Consider the following 17,283-nt stretch of genomic DNA (forward strand, 5'->3'; position numbering starts at 1 on the left):
TGTGTGTGTGTGTGTGTATATATATATATATATATATATATATATATATATATATATATAAAAATAAAAGCAGTAAATAGGCAGCACTCACAAAGGCTTATAGTGAAAAAAGAGGGTGCTTTATTTACCTCAAAAGCGCACTTTTGGGGTCAGTAAAGTCAATAAAGCACCCTCTTTTTTCAATATAAGACTTTGTGAGTGCGTCCTATTTACTGTTTTTTTGTCTAGAGGAACAGTGGTCAGTCATAATTTACCTGCGCTATAAATATAGGGGGATTATTTATGAAAGCGGCTGGTTAAAAATGTGCAACATTTTTTTTAGAGGATGAACTTGTTTTCCTGAGATCCACTGAAATATATGAAAAAAAAATTATAACTATTCTTAAGCACCAATACTCACTCACAAGGAAGTGATGTTATAAAGTGTTTAGATGCAAAATTTAGATTTCTGACATATTTTTACATAAGGAACTTATTATTTTCAGAAATATGTATAAAAGCTCATTTAATTTGGTAGTCACTTAGGGCTTTCACGCATCTTGTTCAGTATTTCCTTTTCTATAGATGTGTTTAAAACGGTAACCAGAAAAAAAAACACACAGAAAAAAGCCCACATGAAAAATACGCACAGAAAAAACCCCACTGTCATATAAGCGCACAAGAAAAGTGGCCACATGGAAAAATGCCCACGTGGAAAAATGCCCACGTGGAAAAATGCTCACACGGACAAAAGCCCGTTAAGAAAATTTCCCACCCGGAAAAATGCTCACACGGACAAAAGCCCATTAGGAAAATGTCCCACCCGGAAAAAATGCTCACACGGACAAAAGCCCACGCGGAAAAATGCCCACACAGAAAAATATGCACATTTTTGTACACTAGATATTTATAATTTTAGATAACCAAGTACATATGTATACATATCATTCATAATTTTTTTTTTTACTCCAGCTAGCTACTGGCATATATCTTTTTTTCCATGTCAAAGGTTTCCAACCCAGGTCACAAAAGCAGTCGCAGTTTTTGTTAAAATGTCTATGGATAGAAAATGCCATAAAAAAAACCAACACCTAGAGAATATTGCTTTTTTAAAACATTGTACATACTAAAATGCATTGTATATTGACACATTATTTTTATACTTAGAGAAAACTTCTGGTCATTGTGTTTTTTTCTCCTAACAAAATAAAGCCAGTAAAACACCACAAAAACCAGACCAGTCAAGGAAGAGGTGCTCGGCTGTTTCTGTAACTACCATCGCCTGTAATGGAGAGGGTTGTGTAGAGCGATGTTTCCATTGACTTCTACCGGGAGAGTAGCCAGCCTGAAATGGCGAACAGGGCCGTGGATATGCCATAAATGTTTATGATGGCGATATCCCTTTAATAATATGTATGAATCCAGCCTTAGTGTCCATCAATAGTACAACCTTCCCACCCATATTCTTCTATAGAAGTCTAAAATCATCCTTACTACTAACAAGATAACTACGCAAAGCAGTTTAAATGAACTAACCATAGGGATGCAAATGTATAACTGTGGTACCTGAGTATATGAAGTAAAGGATGTCCGGTAAACATTTATGGAAGAGGGCGTCTTTAACAATGACTCTTACTGGAGAATTCTGAGTGGCGACGGCAGGCTCCCGATATACAGAGAAGAGGGTTTGCGAGGTCTTTTGTGTGCAGGAGTCATACACATCTTTAGCAGATACCACACCAAACAGCAGCATAAATACTGAGCTCACACTACATAGCACCACTCTGTGAGCTGCAGATACCGGATTCAAGTCAGCAGTACAGAAGACCACATCCACACACTGGCAGTGATCCAGCAAGTTTTTGATATCAGAAATATACCGCGAGGACTCATCTTCTATGACAGGAATTTTTTCTGAAAAATGAATACAAGTAGCTTAGACGTAACATCAGTCATTCGAATAAAAAATATTTTCTCTGATATGTATTTATTATTTTTTTTTTAAAACAACCTATACGAAATAGATCCTAGTGGCGAGTAATTGGCTTCAAAGTCAGCTCCAAATAGGGGTTGTCTTCTGCTGGACCTTTGGGGGCCCATTATTGTGGGAGAGTCTGAGCCCGCTGGAGGATCCTACAGTACTTCGGTGGGCCAGTCCAGATATCCACCCATATTTCTATGCCTCTATGTTGCTAATTTTTTTTATCATGTTGTCAGTGGATCCAACTATTCCCCTGGCCCTATTTCCTGCTTAGTCTTTATGCTGATCCCAAAGCACAAGAGGAGCGTGTACAGAAGAGGCTGGACGCAGCCCGCAGGGATTAAGGGAAGCCGACATGACCGTCCTGGTAGGGAAAGGGTTAATTAGGTGAGGGAGAGTTGGTAGGAGCAGGAGGAGGGACGGGGAGGAGTTAAGGGGGACGGGGGGGGGCCGTTCTGCGCTTCCCGCTGTTTCTCGGCATTGAGCCGGAAGCAGCGGGAGGAGTAACACAAGAACAGTAAGCTCCCCGTTGCCCGTGCTTTTAGGGATGGCAGAAGCCTTAATGTTAGAGCGGCTGCGTGCCGCTGCTGTGCACCACGGTCCCGGATGGCTAGAGGAGACCGTGGCTGCCATAACGAGGATCCCGGACGCCGTTTCGCCGCGTCGGGCACGGCGTTCGGGGTCTGTTGCAAAGGACAGGCTCCCCTCCCCCGGCCCCCTCACGAGCATGGCTATGGCGGCGGGGGGGGAGTCGGCAACAACCGCTCCTGCGCTGGGCGGGCAGAGAGCGTTGCCAGGGGTGACGGCGACGCAGGCCGGGTCGACCCGTCCCTCTCGGCGGTCCCGACCTCCAGAGCGCCTCAGCCCGGAGGCAGTCCCGCGGACACGGCGTCGCAGAGGGAGCCCGATCCCGGACGCTGCAGGCCAGGCAGCTGGGAGGACCGCCCCTTCCCAGGCCCTGCGTCCTGGCAGGAATCCCAGGCCGCGACGGGGTCCGGCGGTAAGCAGGGAGTCGCAGGCTGGGCTCCCTGTCACCCCTCCCCCATCAGATGGAAGATGTGGAGTACAAGGTACGGCCGCCCCGCATGGTGATGTTCCGGCCAGGGGGCAGGCTTCGTCAGGATCGTCTAGACGGACGCCTAGATCTGCAGCGACGTCGAGGCAACAGGTCCGGTCGGAAGTCTGGGTCCCGGCGGTCGGGCGGCAGGTTGCCGGCCCATCGGTCAGCGCGTCCTCATCCCCGTTCCGAAGATGTCGTTGGGATGGACAGTCGTCGGCGAGAGAAGAATTGGAGGAAGGTGAACTGGACGTGTATCGTCGAGGTCAGGATGGTCCGGCTGACGGGAACACAGCGCCTGTGCAGCCCGGTGAGTGTATAACTCCATCATTGTCTTATCCAGCGATTTTTATGTCGGGTGTCGGCGGGGGGGCTGCTAGCATTGCATCGGGGGCCGGTAGTGGCGCGGGCGGACGCGACGGAGCGGGTTTGGCAGACTTAGTGGGTTGCTTACGGGAGCTGGTGGGGCGCCTGGACAGGGCCGCGGCGCCGGTAGTAACGGAAGTGTCCCCTGCGGTAGTTTGGGAAGGCCCCAGGGACGTGGGATCGTTACAGGCGCGTCCGGTGGAGGCGGTTAGAGAGGCGGTCGCGGTGTCGGTACAGACCGAGGCGCAGAAGGACGGCGATCGAGTGCGTATTGATGATCGTGCTCGGGGGGAGGTGTACGTTTGTTTTGAAGGTCCGTTGGGGGCGCATTTAAAGCAGGAGGTGCGGGAGCGGATCTGGAAGGACGAGTATGTTGAAATTTTTTCTCTCTTGCCGCTCGCTAAATTTAATTTGGATAAGAGCAAGCGGGATGAGAGTAAAAAGGACGAGGAGGAACGGCGGCGGTATAGGCTTATCCCGCAGACGTTCGTTAATTGGTCGCAGGCGTTCGCCATATTGGCTAGTGTGATAGGGGAAAAGGCGCCGGAAAATTGTTCGGCGTTGTTTTGTTATTTTGATGCCATTGGGTAGGCTCATAGGGCGTATGGGGGTCAAGCGTGGCTGCGATACGAAGAGCAATTCCGTCAGCGGAAGGCGGTTCGGCCGGCGATTCGGTGGGACCAGAAGGATATTGCTCTCTAGTTACGGGTTACGGCTCCGGTTAGGCAGTCCTTTCCCGGGAGCGCCGGCCAGGGAGGCCAGTCTAGTCAGGTTGGACAAAGCGGCGGGGGAAAGGCGGGGTTTTGCTGGCAATTTAATGAAGGTCAGTGCAAGTTCGGGGCCACGTGCAAGTTCAAGCACGTGTGTTCCGAGTGTAATGGTGCATCACACGGGGCGGCAAAATGTCTGCGAAAAAAAAGGTCAGGTAACCAGCACGCGGCTGGTCAAGGGGGTGTCGCCGGTGAGGGTGGAAAAGATGGCCCCTTATCTAAATGAGTATCCGGATAGGGCGGCGGCTAAGTTGCTTTATGAAGGGTTTCGTGTTGGTTTTGTTATTCCTCCGCCTCCTTATGAGGTTCCGGTTACGCGGAGGAATTTAAAATCGGCTTACTTGCATGCAAAAGTCGTGTCGGAAAAGTTGTTAAAAGAAGTTTCGTTGGGCCGCATGTCGGGGCCGTTTGTTGAGTCGCCGGTAAAAGATTTAGTTGTGTCCCCGTTGGGTATTGTCCCTAAACGCGAGCCCGGAAAATTTCGTTTGATTCAACATTTATCGTATCCCAAGGGTTCGTCGGTAAATGACGGGATTGATCACGAGTTGTGCTCCGTAGTTTATACCTCATTCGATAAGGCGGTGGGGTTAGTGCGGGCTGCGGGTCCTGGGGCGCTGCTGGCAAAAACTGACATCGAGGCGGCGTTCAGGTTGTTGCCGGTCCATCCAGAAAGCCAACGGCTGTTGGGTTGTTTTTGGAATGGGGCTTTTTACGTGGATCGGTGCCTTCCGATGGGGTGTTCCCTTTCTTGTGCATACTTCGAGGCATTTAGTAGCTTCGTGGAATGGGTAACGAGGGGAGTATCCGGGGTCGACTCGTTGATCCATTACTTAGATGATTTTTTGTGCGTTGGCCCGGGGGGTTTCCCCGGTTTGCGGTAATTTGCTTCATGCTCTACAGAAGGTGGCGAGGGATTTTGGGATTCCTTTGGCGCCGGAAAAAACGGAGGGCCCGGTAGCGACGATTTTTTTTTTGGGAATCGAAATAGACTCGGTGGCAATGGAGTGTCGTCTCCCGGCGGATAAGTTGGGTGCTTTGAGGCTGGAGGTTCGACGGGCTTGTAGAATGAAGAAAATGACGCTGAGGGAGCTTCAGTCGCTGCTGGGGAAGTTGAATTTCGCCTGCCGGATTATGCCGATGGGGAGGGTGTTTGGTAGGAGGTTGGCGGCGGCAACGGCGGGAGTGCGTGCGCCGCATCATTTTGTGCGGCTCAAGGAGGAGCACCGAGCTGATCTTCAGGTTTGGGATGACTTCTTGGGCCAGTACAATGGTCGCTCGCTATGGATGGCCCCAGCGCAGGATACGAGTGATTTGAATATTTTCACGGATGCGGCTGGGGCGGGTGGTTTTGGAGCTTACGGGGGAGGTCCGTGGTGCGCAGGTCAATGGCCGGCTAGCTGGGTGTCCAGTGGACTCACGCGGAATCTGGCCCTGCTCGAGCTGTTTCCCATCGTGGTGGCGGCTACCATTTGGGGGGACAGGCTCAGGGATAAGAAGGTCCGTTTTTACTGCGACAACATGGGGGTGGTGCTTGCCATTAATAACATCACGGCGTCCTCTCCTCCGGTAGTTCAATTGTTGCGACATTTAGTGTTGGTGTGTTTGTCGTTGAACGCGTGGGTGGTGGCGGTGCATGTCCCGGGTGTACGGAATTGTATCGCTGATGCTCTTTCTCGCTCGCAGTGGGACCGGTTTCGGCAATTGGCACCGGGAGCGGAACGTCTCGGTTTGGCTTGTCCGGAGCATCTTTGGGATCTGGTATCGGTCCCATAGAACAGCTGTTACAAAGGTCTTTGGCGCGCACGACATGGAGTGCTTATGCTGCTTGTTGGAGGCAGTGGGAGGAGTGGGTAAGAGAGTTGGGTGACGTCAATACGGATAGAGACAGGTTGGTGGCACTTTTGTATTGGTTAGGGGACGCCTGGGAGGCAGGGTTTTCAGTAGCGAAGGTGAACCGGTTCATATCTGCGGTGGCGTTTGGGTTTAAGTTGCGGGGCTTTCAGGATGTATCGAAGGAATTTCTGGTATCGCAGGCTTTGAAGGGGTTGCGCCGAGGTAGGGTGGAGGCGGATAGTAGAAGGCCGGTGTCGTTTGCTTTGCTTAGCTCGTTGGGCGGTTCATTAGCATCGGTCTGTCGTTCTTCAGACGAAATGGATTTGTTTCGGTTGGCTTTTTCGTTAGCGTTCTTTGGAGCATTTAGAATAGGTGAGTTGGTGTCGCCAAGTACCAAACAGGCAGGGGGGCTGAGATCTGGGGAGGTGAGCCTATTCGCAGACCGGCTGGAGGTATGGTTGCGTCGATCTAAAACTGACCAAGTAGGGAAGGGTAAACTGATAGTTTTGTTCGCCCTCCCGGGGTCGGTCATGTGCCCAGTAGAGTGCATGCGGGGTTTTACGCCAAACAAGGGGTCTCCAGATTTACCTTTGTTACGTCATGTGGACGGGTCGTTTTTGTCCAGGTTTCAGTTTGGAGCTGTATTTAAAAAATGTTTGACGGCGGTTGGTGTTGCGGCAGGCTCATATTCATCTCATTCCTTCAGGATTGGAGCAGTAACGGAAGCGGGGCGCTGGGGGTTGGATGATGAGGGGGTGAGGCGGATTGGTCGTTGGGAGTCTAAAAGGTTTAAGTCCTATGTCCGCCCCCATATGTTATAATGTTGTTGTTTACGCTTTACAAATGTTATATGGTGGTGCCTAACTGTGTTTTCCGTTTCAGATTCGCCTCCGTGTTTGGTGTGGTTGATGGGTCATTCGTACGTGCACTGGGGGGCTTTGAGGGCGGACGTCCGCCCGGATGGTCGCCAGTTGCGCATTCCGCGACAGGACGCGGTTGTGCATTGGCTGGGTTTTAGAGGTATGTCATGGAGCAGGGTGTTGGCGGAATTCCAGACATATGCGCGGCTTGATAGGGTTCCGGAGGTCTTAGTGTTGCACGTGGGTGGGAATGACTTAGGAGTCCGCCCCTTTCGTGAGTTGGTGCGGGATATCAAACATGATATGTTGTGTTTGTGGGTATCTTATCCCAAGTTGGTGATAGTGTGGTCGGACATAGTCCCAAGAAAGCATTGGCGGTTAGCTAGATCTGTGGAGAGAGTCAATAAGACTCGCATTAAAGTTAACCGGGCGGTGTCCCGTTTTGTGGCAAGAAACGGGGGCATTTGCGTGAGGCATAGGGATTTGGAGTCAGGAGTGGGGAATTTCTGGAGGAGTGACGGGGTTCATCTGACCGAGGTTGGCATTGATCTTTGGAGCTTGGCGATAGCAGAAGGCATAGAAAGGGCGGTGGTGGTGTGGAGGAACTCACAGGCTTAAGGTGGTCAAGGCCTGTTTCGCTGTGCGGGGGGAGTCCTTGAGGCCAGTCAGTACAAAATGGTGGGGGGGTCGCATCGGGGGTATGCGTCCCCCAAAAAAGGTACATGGTTGAAGACTTCATCGGGTGTTATCCCTTTGAAGTGGTCTTCTGGTAGAAGGTATATCACTTGAAGGCTTCATCGGGTGTTATCCCTTTGAAGTGGACTTCTAGTGGTCGGTATATCACTTGAGGGCTTCATCGGGTGTTATCCCCTTGAAGTGGACTTCTAGTGGTTGGAGCCATCTGCAGAGGTGAACGGTGCTTCCGAGCTGGTTTACGGCTGGAGGTAATTGGTGGTTTGCAGATGGCTAATTCGGTGTGTTCTTAAAAAGGAACATCTGAAGGGGCTTCAAGGACTTCCTCTGCTCGGGTTAATGTTAACGTTAAATTGTTATTTACGATTCTGACCCATGTTGGGTCATGTGAATTATTAGGAGGAATTCTATGGCGGATTCCTAACTAGTTATCCGAATGTTTCGGATTTAAATTGTTTTTATAAAACTGTGAAATTAATAAACGGCTGCTGTGGCCATTTCACATCCAACCTCGGTGTCACGTGTCTTTACTAAAGTGGGGGTGGGGGGATAGGATGATCTAAGGTTAACGCACGACTCTACCTAGGCAGGTCAAGAAGAGGCTGGACGCAGCCCGCAGGGATTAAGGGAAGCCGACATGACCGTCCTGGTAGGGAAAGGGTTAATTAGGTGAGGGAGAGTTGGTAGGAGCTGGAGGAGGGACGGGGAGGAGTTAAGGGGGACGGGGGGGCCGTTCTGCGCTTCCCGCTGTTTCTCGACATTGAGCCGGAAGCAGCGGGAGGAGTAACACAAGAACAGTAAGCTCCCACCCTCCCGCCCTTGGTTTTTGTTACTCCTTAGGTCTTATGTACGTCCGTCTATGAGCGTTGTGTTTTATTTGTGTGCTTATCTAACATGTTTTTCTTTTTTCCGGAGTAGGTTCTGTTGTCATGGCAGCTGGCGGGGGGAGTCCTTGAGGCCTGTCAGTACAAAATGGTGGGGGGGTCGCATCGGGGGTATGCGTCCCCCAAAAAAGGTACATGGTTGAAGACTTCATCGGGTGTTATCCCTTTGAAGTGGTCTTCTGGTAGAAGGTATATCACTTGAAGGCTTCATCGGGTGTTATCCCTTTGAAGTGGACTTCTAGTGGTCGGTATATCACTTGAGGGCTTCATCGGGTGTTATCCCCTTGAAGTGGACTTCTAGTGGTTGGAGCCATCTGCAGAGGTGAACGGTGCTTCCGAGCTGGTTTACGGCTGGAGGTAATTGGTGGTTTGCAGATGGCTAATTCGGTGTGTTCTTAAAAAGGAACATCTGAAGGGGCTTCAAGGACTTCCTCTGCTCGGGTTAATGTTAACGTTAAATTGTTATTTACGATTCTGACCCATGTTGGGTCATGTGAATTATTAGGAGGAATTCTATGGCGGATTCCTAACTAGTTATCCGAATGTTTCGGATTTAAATTGTTTTTATAAAACTGTGAAATTAATAAACGGCTGCTGTGGCCATTTCACATCCAACCTCGGTGTCACGTGTCTTTACTAAAGTGGGGGTGGGGGGATAGGATGATCTAAGGTTAACGCACGACTCTACCTAGGCAGGTCAAGTGTACAAATAAAATAATTACCGAGCGCTATCTTGGTATTCACAATAGTTCTGAAACATGTACAGTGGGAAAAAAAGGCCTGTATGGTTCTAGGAGATGTAGTCTGGCATACAATCTTGTATATAGGTCCACTGACTTCTAATGCAAAGAAAACAGGTTTCTATGTATTTCTAATAACCTTATGTTTATTTAAAAGTCACCTCCCCTGGCATGTCTTTTTAGTGAATACTTGTAATAACCACAGAATCACAATTCTGGAGCATCTTTTATTAGAACACTGCATTGTGCCATTCCTCTGTTATTCCTCCTAGAAATTTATGAATTAATTGACATTTGAGGGGCACACCCCCAACTGATAACACTCATGTTGTCAATTTATTCAGAAATGTGTTGGGGGAATAACAGAGGAATGGTACAATGTTCAAAGAAAAGACGCTACAGAATCATTATTTTATGAGGAATAAAATGATTTACTAAAACAGACATGTCAGCAGAGATGACAGGTCCTCTTTAATAAGTAACATTGGTAAACACATTCAAAACTCTATATTATGAAAAATTTGCAAGGTTGAAACCCATATGAGTATACAGGTGAAAAGTAACATTTTTAAATACTTTTTCAGCTTTAGTCCTACTAAAAATATTTGTACAGTTTATAAATAAGCAAAAATCTCTTTACCAAATAGCCTGTGTTCCATTCATAGTCATAAACAGTGGATTTCTTTCTTCAGACGCTATAAAGTTTAGCACTAGTAACATATCACTACATTAATAAACAGATACTTTACCAGGTTGCCCTAGTTTGGGAGGTTTAACCTTAAGAGGTGGATTCTTCTTTATTTGTCCAGTTGCTGCTGACTTTTGCATCATAGTATGAATTATGAAGTATTCCAGCTAGAAATAAAAAGGCAATACAACAATGGTGACATTTAGGAAATGCTTCTGCCTCCGTTGATGCCCTCTGTTACAGCTAAGCAAGCTATCCATGTCAAGACTCTCTGACATTGATTTTTACTCTTGGTGAATCCGTTTGCCCTTATGTGTTAATGGTAGACAATCTTCACATGGGTCAACTGGTTTGATCGATTTACTAATTTCTTCACACTACCTCTAGATTCCATTCTTTCAGGTGTACTGGCTAAAAAAAACGTGGCTGCCAGGGGCACTGATTTCTCTGTTCTACCAGATATGTCATGTATTTTCTTTTCTCCCTCGCTAATGGATTCAAGCTTATTTTAAGAATGGACTAATTTATTGACATATGTTGTGACACATTTATGACTGCATATGCCGTTCTTTCATAAAACTGTCACAACACACATCACTGCCATTAAAAGGGTTATCCAGTGACGTAAAATTCATGGCTTATCCTCAGGATAGGCCATGAATATCTGATAAGTGGGGAGTCCGACGCTTGGCACACCTGCCAATCTGCTGTTTGAAGGGGTCGTGGCTGCTTCTTCTTTACGACTTACCCAGCTCGTTGCGGCTGTGCAGATTATTACCACTTTAAGACCAGTGGATCGGTGGCGGTGCAGAAAGTCAGACCCCCACCAATCACATAATGATGGTCTATCCTGAGAATAGGCCATAAATTTTAGGTCAGTGGATAACCCCTTTTATTTTCGCCCTGGCTAAAATAACGCCATTTTTATAAATGTGTCTAAATCCTGGCCAAGCAGTAAGCCACACACACGTTTCACTCAACTTTTACAAACTGACTTGCAAGGCGCAAATGATGAATAAATGTCATACAATAGATCAGGCATTATTTTGGAGTAAAATGTGCCAAAAATGTGCAAATACATTGATAAATGTTTCCTGGAGTGCCATGGCCAGACACATAGCGAGATTTCTAAGTGACCCATAGCAAGTTAAGGATGGGCCCTTTACAACTTAACAGCTCATATCTATTTTTAGCAATCAAGAGATATTGTCATATAGCATGACTTCTGCATAAAGAAGAACCCACATAGTAGTGCTTAAGCCACCGCAATTTTTGCCCCCTCACAAGAAAGGAACAATATTAGTGTATCTTTGTGACTATAACGGTTATCGCTATTGCTCTGTCCATGCCCATGGTTCTTACTATTGGCACATGGATAAATGCAGTCTATTTACAACAGTTATGATGATCAGCTGCGTCATGAGACATGAGTCTCGTAATTTGGATATCTGAATGTAATGACAGGTTTTATTAGACTATTCCAAGCAATAATTTATAGAAGACTGTACAATAATATATGTCACAGAACTATAGAACTATATGTAAGATTCTGATGGACATAGACTGTTTTAATTTGACCACAGCAAATAATTATTAAAGGTGTTGACCACTTTGGACAATCCCCACTTGTTAGAAGGGTTTCTCGACAATAAGCTCATCACAAAGTGTCACCACTTTGTGTCCCCACCGCCACCGATTAGCTGTAATTTGTGTGGAAAACTGTAAGTGTTTAATTTCCCTGCAGCGCCACCACAGAGGGATTAAAGAATTACACAGTGCCCATTCATATCAATGGGTTGTCTGCGTAGTGCAGGACAGAACAGGTCCTCCAGAGCAAGGGACACACTTTGTAGCAGCTCCTCATTCTGGGCAAAAGATAAGGATCCTGAACAGGGGGCCCCCTGCTATTTCTTTAGAATTACCTTATAGGGTATATGAAAATAGGTTTTCTAAACAAGAAAACCCCTTTAACAATCTGAACAATTTTACAATAGTTAAAGAGACTCTGTCACCACATTATAAGTGCCCTATCTCCTACATAAGGAGATCAGCGCTATAATGTAGGTGACAGTAATGCTTTTTATTTAAAAAAACGATCTATTTTCACAACGTTAGGAGCGATTTTGGTTTATGCTAATGAGTTTCTTAATGCCCAAGTGGGCGTATTTTTACTTTCGACCAAGTGGGCGTTGTACAGAGGAGTGTATGACGCTGACCAATCGGCATCATGCACTCCTCTCCATTCATTTAGACAGCAGAATCGCGTTCTTACTAGAACATGATCTGCAGCCACATACACAGCGATTCTGCTTGATTAACGATAATCCAGTGTCCTGATAATCCAGCCTGGACGTCATGTGTATTCAGAATCCTGACACTTCTGAATCTTTTCTGTGAAATTCCAGCAACGGATACGAAATCTCGCGAGATTACGGAGGTAAATATACGCCCACTTGGGAATTAAGAAACTCATTAGCATAAACCAAAATCGCTTATAATGTTGTGAAAATAGATCGTTTTTTTAAATAAAAAGCATTACTGTCACCTACATTATAGCGCCGATCTCCTTATGTAGGAGATAGGGCACTTATAATGTGGTGACAGAGTCTCTTTAAGGGGGTTTTCTGCTTTTATGTAAATAAATCTTAATCACTGTGTAAATGAAAAGTTCTTCATTTCTATCTAATATACTTTGTGTTTCAATTTCCAGCCATTTTCAATAAATAATTTTGCTGTGAATATATGCTATGTGAGCTGGCCTCGAGACTGATACATTGTAGCAAACTATCAGTGAGATTTATGCAGTTTCGGCTGCTGATGATGCGGACTAGGTACAATCAGTTGTGGACATACCATTAGTGCAACCAGTTGCATATGGGCCCACTAGGTAAGGGGGCCCGCTGTCACCTTAAAAGCAGCTAACGGCTTCCTACTGTCTTCTAGATTAAACTTATGGGCCGGATTTAGTAAATTTATTTGCTTACAATTACTAGTGTATTGTTAGAGAAACATAAGGGGAGTGCTTTGTGATGAGGGAGTGGAGAGCAATAGGCCCGAACACTGTTTTTGCACAGGGGTCCTCTGCTATCTGTGTCCACCCCTGGGTACAATTGCATCTTCTCACCTGAGAGGAGGACTAGCTATGTACAGGTTTCCTACCTGTGATTGTAGACAGGAGTGTTCTCAGTCGCTGACAGTGCCCTATTGATTTCAGTTTGAGCTGGACGGAATATAACCATGATAACATGATCAAAACATTTTCCCCACTGCAGTCATCTGCACAGTAACAACAAGAAATACTCGGTATAACTTACCAGTCCTCCAAAGTATTTCACAACATAGAAGTCATTCAGAGCATGCAGTTCTAGGAATGTAGCTCCTATATCCTTGGCAAGTTGAATCCCCTCTGGGGCAGGAACACATATCTCTCTGTCTGAGGTGCACATGGGGCAAGTGCATGATGGTCCATCTAAAATTACAATGCAGGCAGAGAATCAGGCACCCTGTTCTCATATGGTATGCAGCCCAAAAGACCATGTGTACTTATATATATATAGTCTCTGAAATATATTGAAACTGGATTGGGTACGTACTACTGTCGTAACCCCTTCCCGTTGTAAACTTTCAGATTTTAATTTCCGTTTTTTCCTCCCCACCTTCCAAAACCCATAACTTTTTTATTTTTCCGTTGATGTAGTCCTATGAGGGCTTGATTTTTGCGGGACAAGTTGTAGTTTTTTGTAGCGCCATTTATTTAGCCATATAATTCTGAGAGCCATAACGTTTTTATTGTTCCGTTGATTAAGTGGTATGAGGGCTTATTTTTTGTGGGATTTGCATTTGCACAATTAAAACACTTTTAAACAAAAATTATTTGTTTTTGTATTGTCGCTTTTCAAGAGCCGTAACTTTTTATTTTGTATGTCGATGTCGTCATATGAGGACTTGGTTTTCGTGGGATGAGATGTAGTCTTCATTGGTATCATTTTGGGGTACATGGGACTTATTGATGAACTTTGATAAAAAAATTTGATGGGGGGGAATGGAAAATAAAAGAATTTTCGCCGTTGTTTTTGTGTTTTTGTGTTCACCCAGCAGTTTAATGAATGAGTTCACTTTATTACTTGGGTCGTTACGATCGCGGCGATACCATATATGTGTGTGTTTTTTTTAACTTTTAGTAAATAAAACCACTTTTTATGGAAAAAAGTGGTTTTATTTTAATTTTGACTGTAATCTTTTTTTATTTTTTTATTTTTTTATTTTATTTAACTGTTTAATTTTTTTTTTTTATTAGTCCCACTAGGGGACTTTACTATGCGATCGTCTGATCGCTTATACTTAGTATACCAAAGCATTATTGCCTGTCAGTGTAAAACTGACAGGCAATCTATTAGGCTGTGCCTCTGTCTAATAGGCATGCCATGACAACCCGTCGGCGGTCTGCGATTGCAATCACAGGCCGCCGATCGGTGACAGCCTCCCTCCCTCTGTCAAACAACTTAAATGTTGCGGTCGATATTAACTGCGGTATTTAGGGTTTTAAATGGCCGGGATTAGAGGTTTCTTCAATCCTATCCATTGTAGCGGTAGCCCGGCTGTCCGTCACAGCCGGGCTCCCGCGGCGATCGTGTGGGCACAAGTTCTGTGCCCGCACGATCTCCTTCACATACATGCACGGCGGAATGCGCTAATGGCTGCATTCTGTGCCCTGCATGTACGTGATTATGCACCAACGGGTTAAAGGGTAATCCGGGGTTTTAAAACTGATTTCTTATCCTAAGGATATGGCATCAATATAAGATCGGTGGGGGTCATATGCGCACCGCAGCCGCCTTATCGTTTATATGAATTTCATTTTTGTCCGTACTTGCACACGCTGTTACATTCGTAGAGGCTGAGCAAGGTATTGCAGCACTGTCCCATTTACTTGAAATCCATGTAAACAATGAAGAGGCTGCGGCGCTCATACGAGCAGCGCGGCCCTTACAAACAGCTGATCGGAGGGGGTGCCGAGAGTTGAACCCCCACCAAAAGATATACGTCAGCAATTCCCAAATCCTGGATAACCCCTTTAATCAGAGTGCCTATAATTTTGGATTTTTTCTGCGCATGGGCAATGATTAAACATAGCTTTTCATATTGAACTAGACTTTCTGGAAGAATTTTCTCATTTAAGTCTTTAATTTTCCTGGCTAAAAATATTTAATTACAGTTTTATGTAAGACCATTGGAAACTTATTTTTTTATGCATTTATCCAAATCTGAACAAAAAGTAATTTCAGTTAAGCCTGTCAAGTAAATGTTGTTAAGTTATGCACTCCATGAGCCAATCAGATTTTTTTCAGTGGCTCGGGGCTCGGAAATAAAAAATTTCCATTGACATTGATACCAAGCAACCCATAAAAATAGATTCCAGTTAAAGGCTTTCAAGAGCATTGGCTACCTGTCTTTTGGGATTTATCCCGCCGTGTATGCAAATTAAAATATTATCTGGATACGGGCTTTTATTCATCCTCATCTGTCATTCAATATTTCTGTTTTACGTCACTGATGTTAAGCAAAGCTCCATAATAATTTTGAACATTTTGTACCTTTTCATGATGTCACCTAGTATAACAAATTATTACAGTATGGAGCTTTAGGGGTTGTTTTGGATTTAGGGGGTATGGGAAGTATGGAACGGGCTCACAGATTGAAACCATTCCATACGATGCCGCTGTCGGCTGTTTATTACAGCCGACACTTCAGTGTAACGAGCAGCATCGCGCTCGAGCGCTTATCCCGTTCGTTTAGCTCGTTAAATGCTGCGGTCAATAGCGACCGAAGCATTTAAATAATTAGAAAGAGGGGGAGAGACCCCCTAAAACAGCTCATCGCGCCCTGCAACGCAATCGCGAGGGGGCGATGGTTGCTATGGCTGTCTGGGGGCCTAATGAAGGCACCCAGGTCCGCCATCTTTGTGTTCCTCTTAAGCGCTGCCTCCGGAATCACAATATACTGCAATACATTAGTATTCCAGTATATCCAGGATCGCTGGTTGAAGTCTCCTAGGGGGACTAATAAAAAAAAGTAATGAGTTAAATAAAGCTTTTTTTTTTATGTAGAGCATAGTAAAAAAAAAAAAAAAATTTATTTTTGCGTCCGTAAAAGTCTGAACTATTAGAATATATAATTATTTAACCCGCACAGTGAATGCCGTAAAAGAAAAAAAAAATGTAAATGCCAGAATCTCTATTTTTTGGTCACCTAATCTCCCACAAAAAATGCCATGGAGGAATCGCTGTTTTTTTCATTTTCTACCCCACAAATCATTTTATTCCCATTTACTAGTACATTATATGACTAAATAAATGGTGCTACGAAAAACTACAACTCGTCCAGCAAAAATCAAGCCCTCATAGGACTATATCGACGGAAAATTAAAGAAGTTATGGCTTTTGGAAGGTGGGGAGGAAAAAACGAAAATGAAAATCTGAAAAAGGGCTCTCGGCGGGAAATGGTTAAAACTGTTAATATTCTTTTACTGTTTTCAACAGATATTCCTTGGTCTGGTGTTATGACTAGACCACAGTAACAGCCAATCATCGTGGTGGTCACAGGACATTATATAACTATAAGGGCACGTTCACACGTGGTGGAATTGCTGTGGAATTCCGCTGCGGACAGTCCGCACTGGAAATCCACAGCAGACAGTCTGTCCATTGGTTTCCACACCTTTTTAGTTATCTTCGTGCAACTTCGTGCAACTCCGCTGCGGTGCAGAATTTGGTGTCCGCAGCATGCACTGGCTGTTGCGGACTGGATGCGTACTTGTAGCGGAATTTCTCCATTGACCTCAATGGAGTTGCAAAATTCCGCAATGAAATCCGCAGATGTTATGTGTGTTGCGTTGCAGATTGCTTTCACAAACAGGATATTTCATCATTCTGGCTGGACCTATGTGTTTCGAGGTCTTTAGCCAGACTGAGATGGAATGTTTTAAAAGACAGCAGGAAGTACTCTTCACCTGAATCCGCAACGACTAATCCGCAGCAATTTACTGCACATTTTAGGCAAAGGTGCAACGGAATCTGCAACGCAGATTATGTGCGGCATTGATGCGGACTGTGTCTGCAGAAATCAGCCACGTCTGAACATGCCCTTATAGAGACATTATAGCTGAGGGATACTGGACACAGTCGACAGAAAGAAGGAATTCTCATGGTAGGTATATAAATCTTTATTTTACTTATTTCCTACAAGTTCCCCAGGTTGTTTTAAAACACCCTGAATCCTGCAGTCACACTCTCTTTCATCTGTTCCCTACTTCGTGCTATGGAGTGTTGTAATTAACATCAGATTACAGTCGGCTGAACCCGCTGATTTTGGTGGGACCAAATGACTATCTGATGTGTTTGGTGGGACCAAGTGATGTTCTGACTTTCAACAA

At 45.4% G+C, this 17,283-nt stretch overlaps 1 protein-coding gene across 3 annotated transcripts in view; it reads right to left on the reverse strand.

The window, feature by feature from the left end:
- Positions 1-17,283, reverse strand: part of RHOBTB3 (Rho related BTB domain containing 3) — a 101,318-nt gene that overhangs the window by 33,841 nt on the left and 50,194 nt on the right. For all 3 annotated transcript variants that reach the window (XM_075854844.1, XM_075854845.1, XM_075854843.1), the window contains exons 4-6: positions 13,166-13,320; positions 9,913-10,018; positions 1,546-1,893 (exon numbers count right to left, since the gene is read on the reverse strand). In XM_075854844.1, coding sequence (XP_075710959.1) covers positions 1,546-1,893; positions 9,913-10,018; positions 13,166-13,320 — 609 coding nt within the window. The remainder of the gene's footprint in view (positions 1-1,545; positions 1,894-9,912; positions 10,019-13,165; positions 13,321-17,283) is intronic.

The sequence above is a fragment of the Rhinoderma darwinii genome, chromosome 1 (genome assembly GCF_050947455.1).
Source record: "Rhinoderma darwinii isolate aRhiDar2 chromosome 1, aRhiDar2.hap1, whole genome shotgun sequence".
NCBI classification, from domain to species: Eukaryota; Metazoa; Chordata; class Amphibia; order Anura; family Rhinodermatidae; genus Rhinoderma; species Rhinoderma darwinii.